This window comes from Rhagoletis pomonella, unplaced genomic scaffold (assembly GCF_013731165.1).
Source record: "Rhagoletis pomonella isolate Grant_MI unplaced genomic scaffold, Rhpom_1.0 Rhpom_scaffold_00006, whole genome shotgun sequence".
NCBI classification, from domain to species: domain Eukaryota; kingdom Metazoa; phylum Arthropoda; class Insecta; order Diptera; family Tephritidae; genus Rhagoletis; species Rhagoletis pomonella.
The window spans coordinates 65,322,759-65,328,968 of record NW_023458560.1 but is presented as its reverse complement, the minus strand read 5'-3'; the positions used below and the strand labels follow the sequence as shown (position 1 = coordinate 65,328,968).

The following is a 6,210-nucleotide window of genomic DNA, read 5'->3' as shown; positions in this document are numbered from 1 at the left end:
GCGCGCATAAAAAGAGTGCGACGTGTAACATTTGATATGGTGACGTTGCCGAAACGTGCGGTGAAGTGCGTAGTTTTGTACGTTGATTCGGTTTGGTATGGTTGGTTGGTTTGATGGATTGGAGTTTAAGGTAGTTGGATTTAATGCATTTGTTGCAATTGCAGTGATGGTGGTGGTGGTTGTGGAGGTTCGTGGTTGATGGTATTGGGAGAAGGTTGTTAATTATTTAAAAATTAAACAAAAAAACAAAAATACTTGGTTACAATGTAATCATGATTGGAATGAATTTGATGGAGAAATGTTTACGGAGATGTGTAGGAATAGCGTGAAAATAGGCAGTAGGAGGAACGAAGATCAGAACGAAAGTATAATGGAAGATTTTAAAAAGCTTTTAAAAGCTTCAAGTGTTTTTATAAGCATAAGTAAAGCAATTTATGGAAAAGTAAGCAAATAAGTGAAATCAGGAAAGCTTAGAAAGCAAGCGCTCATTTGCAACTTATATTAGAAAGCTTGCTGAGCGTTTTGAAATGTGTAGTAGTATTAAGTTCAATTGAGATAGCAATTAAAATGCGTTCATTCAAAGCTTCGATAAGTATGTGCATCTTGTTGAGAGTATTCAAAAGTTTAGAAGTGTTGATAATTTTAAGGCATCCCCAGCAAACATTTTTAGAAAGCTTAGAGCTTCCAATCCAAAAGTACAGGCTTTAATTTTCAATTTTTGAAATAAGCACATACTCTGGAGTGCTTCTGTTTATAACAAGTATATTTCTTTTGAAGCTAATAGATATTTTTTGTGCTTTCACTAACGAAAACTTTCACGAGTGATTTTATTTTACAAAATTATTCATGTTCATTATAAATTGGGTGAAATTATTACATTTGAGTAAAAAAGCTTGGAAGCTTTAGAAAGCTTCTTCTGCGAGATCAGATTTTTTGCAGCCAGTTTAAATCTTCGAAGATAAGTGGCAGATTTTACTCTATGCGTGCTTATATAAAAGCTTTAAAAAGCTTCCTTCGCCTGATATAAATCAGTGACAATCAGAAAGAACTTTTGCTCTTTAGCTTTGGTTTTAGTCGCGACTGATTTATATCAGCGATGATAAAAGAAAGCATTTTACTTTTAGTGCCCCGTATCATTGATAGGTAAGTTTTGAAGCTCTATAAATTAAGTATAGTTGAGCGTAGTTGCTCTATCCATCATTGACTCATAAAAAGCTATCGTAACCTTAGAATCCTTTTTCAAACGGATTCGTTTTAGTCACGATTGATACCTATAATTCAAAAAATAACCGAGAGAAAGCTTCTGCGATGTGCATGCCCATATGTAGAAACCTTTAGAAAGCTTTTTTCCTTGTGATACCTTTTAATTAGGAGTGATATAAATATAAAGAGTTTTCACTCATTGAAAAATTACAGACTTTTACTATAACAAAGAGTTGAGCTTTCAAGCTTTCGTGTAAGCTTTATGAGAAATTATAAGTTTTCTTTGTTACTGTGTTTCCTTTTTTTCCACAAGGTAAGATCAACCTTGAAAGCTCTCATTAAAATTTAATATATCCGTATTTAGTCTGCTTGGAGTTCTAATGTTGGAAATCACTATAACCGCCTACTTATTTCTATTACTTTGTGTACATATTTTCTTTGAAAGCTGCCTTCGTTTGCTGGGTACCGAGTGTTTGAAAGTTTTAACAGCGTTGGAAGTGTATGAAAGCATTTATGTATTGTTTGGGTGAAAGCATATGATGTAATTACTGAAAAGCTTGCAAGCTTTTTTACTGGATAATTTTACCTTTTAAAGGGATTTGAAAGCTTAACGAAAAGCATTTGAAATTTTGACACAACCTAAAAATTATAAGTGCTAAGCACAGGTAGTAGCTCTCACGGGAAAAGGCTCTTTAACTAAAACTTCTTGAAAAGCTTGCAAACAAAAGCTAATTGAAAAGATTTTTAACAGACGTTTCTTAAAAAACTTTTTTACAAAAGCCTCTTAAAAAGCTCTCTAACAAAAATTTCTTTAACAGCTTCATAAAAAGCTTCCTGGTAAATTTTCGTTTTCTAATTGAGGCACAAGCTAGCACTTGGTTTCGAAATCTTCCACATTAAACGAAATAACTTTTAAGTTGAAAGCTTGTATATACATACATGCATAAAGCCTCAATCGTAGCGCAAAACTTTGAATTCTCTGGAAAGCCTTAAACTTTAATACAATTATGTACCTAAATATGTAAAAGCTTGCAAAGTTTTTCCAAGTAAATGCAGAAATGCTTACTACAACTAATTAAATTACAATTAGCGATACTAACTTTCACAATGCAAGTAGCCCTGTCCCTGAAAGCCGCTCGGGCATAAGCAACGATATGAGCCCGGAAAGTTAATGCATTTAGCGTTCGTGCCACACTTAGCCACTCCATTATCCATATTACATTCGTCTACGTCGACACAGGCCAGACCGGCACCGGTCACCCTCAGCGACGTGCAATTGCCGCCGCCACCCAGACTATATTCCCTCCCAAACTCGAGCGTATAGCCAGGCGGACAATTGCACGCAAAACTACCGCCAATATTCACGCATTCAGCACCCAAACCGCATGGATTGTTAGTGGAACATTCGTTGACATCTGCGAGTGGGGTATAATGACGCATGGACAATGTTGGGTGGGTAACAGACGTCGATGATGTTGCAATGAGTACGGTACGCGATGCGTTATGATTACGTGGTTAGATTGAATTAAATATTGCCCAAATGTTTTCGTTATATGTTTGTTTTTATATGCAAAATGCGTGTTGTTGTTGTTGTTGCAGTTGTTATATTTATGTGGTTTTGTGCCACCGTGATAAACGTTTAGTGTTTTTTGTCGTTTTTATTGTTGTATGCGCGAAAAAGTGCAATGATTAAATTGATTTTCCGTGAGGGTTGAAAATAAAAAGAATATAACAAAAATACTTAGTATTAAAGATCTTTAAAAAAATTAATCTCTCTTCGTATTTCCTCCTTTCTGACTCTGCACTTACCTTCACATCCTTGACTTGGATCACCCGCATAGCCATCTGGGCAAATACATTTGAAACTACCATCTGTATTCAAGCATTGCGCATTGCGGCCGCATGGCGAACGCCCGCACTCATCATAGTCCGCACAGCCGCTGGCGGAGCGTGCATCTCCGTCGTAACCCTCTGGGCAGTCGCAGCGATAACCGCCCTCGAGGTTCGTACAGATTGCGCCCGGTCCGCAAACATTCGGATGTATGCACTCATCGATGTCCGTACAGCTGTAGTAGGGGTCGCCGTGATAGCCCTCGGGACACGCGCAGGTGTAGTTGCCGGGTGTATTGATGCACTGGGCACCCGTACCGCAGGCAGTGGGACTTTGGCACTCGTCGAGGTCTGTGGTGGAAAAAGAAGATAATATAAAAGTTGCTGTAAATCTTGGGTCGATACTAAAAATTTAAAAATCACCGATAATAATATTTATTATCATATGTCGAAAGCTTAAAGTTTATAAGAAACGTTTTGATTATGTTTCGAAAATATCGATCCTTATCGATAAATTTCATGACTACTCGATTTTAATTTAAAATTCCCCAATTTTGAAGAAATCCCACAATCCTTTTTGAACTTTAAAATAAATCGATTAAAATGCTATCGAGAAGTTAAAAAAAACAGGATATTTTTTTTTAATTTTCGAAATTCTAAAAATCGATCGATTTTGATCGCGAAATTCCCACCCTCGCTCATTACACAACAATTTATCAATAAATTTCAAGAATTCTAAACCCGTGTCTTTTTAAGAATGCAAAAATTAATCGACTGTGGTGCAAATTGTATCAAAAAGTAAAAAAAATGATAAATTTGAATAATTCCAGAAACGTTTGCTTCAATAACTTAGAAATTAATCGAGCAATAAATAAACAATAATAATATCGATAAATTGGAAAAGTATTGACAATATTATTAATTGATACGTTCATTGATTTTCGAAAAAGAAACCATCGAAAAACGTTAAAACTATAAAACGAATAATTTTTAAAAATCTTAGAAAATTTTTCTGCATTTATTATGAAACAAACCGATTAATATAAACAATTTGATATACAATTAAAAAAAAAATCCAAATCTTTCGTTTATGAATTTAAAAACTAGTGGTTTAATATAGAAAAAAATATTGATTTATTTTCCAAACTAATTAATGTTTAAGTGAATGTCAACAGCATTTGATTTAATTTTCAAGTTTTTAAAAATGATCAAATTCAAAAGTGCATCGATAAATATTCAAAAATTTGTCAACAGTTACAAAATTTTTTGGAAAGTTCTTTAAAAATTAAAAAGTAATCATCCAATTAAAAAAATGTATCGATAAATTTTCATCTTGTTTCTTGTATTTCTAATACACATTTAAAAATTAATCTATAAATTCATTTTTAAAATTATTCGTTCAATTTTAAAAATGTATCGATAAATTTCTAAAACTGGTCACAAAACTTCAAACAAAAATACCTATTGCCTTCAATAAAAAATTTCCTGACATTATTTAAAACTAAAAAAATCGATACATTTACGAAATGACAGAAAGAATCTTAGAACTTTTTATAAGTACCTTATTAATTTAAAAAGTAAACAGTATTACTTCGTTAGAAATTTTAAAACTAATATTCAAGTGATGTTTCGCTATTAACGTTGTAGTTAAAAAAGTTGCCTTTGTACAAAACTTGAATTTGTGAAACTTAAAAATTTATCGATTAATTTGCCAAAAATTTATTTATAAACAAAATTTAAAAATTGTTTTAATGAATTGAAAACTTATCTTATCTTACACGAAGATTATTTACTTTTTTATTAAAATCTTTTAGAACCCCAAGAATTTATCGATGTACTTTTGTATAGAGATCGATTAATTTTGAAATTGATAAAGAAAAATTTTCTGGAATTTGAAAATTTGTCGATTGTATTAAGAAAAATGAATTTTCAGGATTCTGGAAATTTTTTAAGCTTATGTATTGATGCTTTTGAAATAAAAATATCTGGAATATAAGAAGTTTTTGAAAAAAATTTGTAATTTTAATCAATTAATTTTAAAGTTGATAAGCGATAACATTTTGAAACTTTTAATATAGAGTTTTGCATACACGGGCAAATTTTTTTAGAATTTTTGATATTTAATTTCAGATATAAGTTTTAAAGCTCTCATATTATTCATTTTCGAAAGAAATAATAAATCCTGATAATATGTTATCGATTATCTAGTGCCGATAAACTATTAAATCAAAAAATCCAACATTGTTCAGAAATAAAGGTTGATGGCAAAAAAAAAAAGCTAAATATTTACTAACGACAATGTGCAATTTTCGATGTTGCAGAATAAAAAACCATCGATCAAGAACTTTGAAAATATTTGTGCCTAATGAAATTTTTGTTGAAATAAAATAAAATACAACAAGCTAAATATTCTTAACAAAATACCTTTATTCTTGAAATTTCCTGAAATAATTTCAATAACATGATGATGTCATACGCATGCCATCTTTAAATTCTCGTAGAATCCCAAGCTGCTTTGTGCAAATAGCACGCAACCGCAACGAATTCTTTTCGTCAGAAAAAAAACAATAATTTTGCCTACCTACCTACCGTAAATTTTCAGATCAAATAGTAATTAATAGCCCAGCAATAGCGAACTAAGCGCCATAACCTTACCTTTGCTGCTAAATTCTACGGTTTGAATCGAACTTGCAATAATTTAGTAAAAATGTTAGAAAAAAGTTAAAATTCCATAGTTAGCTAAACCAAACACCCGGATATACATATTTTATATGAATCGCTTCTTACCTGTGCACAGCACTTCACCATCACCCTCATAGCCATCTTTACATTTGCAGAGATAATGCGCTGGCAGATTACAGCACTCGGCATTCGCGACACAACGCGCTCTTATCGTAGTATCTTGGCATTCGTCGATATCTGTGTGTGAGTAGAGAAAATGAGTTGCGTTATGAAGCCGAAGGATTAGAGGATTAAAGCGTAGCATATTAAGGCCTTGTCTCCACAGGAAAACACTGATGTCGTGATAACTATGTCACAAAATATATTTCCAATGGAGACCGCCTATTTCTCATGTGCTGCAATATATGTCAGCGCTTATTGCTTGACATCTATTGCAGGCAATTCGATAGTTTGACAGCCATATTTTCATTTGAAAGAAAGCGTGCTGGTGGTAAC

General features: G+C 32.7%; 1 protein-coding gene across 1 annotated transcript in view; it reads right to left on the bottom strand.

The window, feature by feature from the left end:
- Window positions 1–2,298: 2,298 nt before the first annotated feature.
- The window catches only part of LOC118742043 (latent-transforming growth factor beta-binding protein 4-like), a 104,516-nt gene continuing 100,604 nt past the window's right edge, over window positions 2,299–6,210 (bottom strand). Inside the window, exons 8-10 of the mRNA XM_036474010.1 lie at window positions 5,821–5,952; window positions 3,013–3,384; window positions 2,299–2,618 (exon numbers count right to left, since the gene is read on the bottom strand). Of these exons, the coding sequence (XP_036329903.1) occupies window positions 2,299–2,618; window positions 3,013–3,384; window positions 5,821–5,952 (824 nt within the window). The remainder of the gene's footprint in view (window positions 2,619–3,012; window positions 3,385–5,820; window positions 5,953–6,210) is intronic.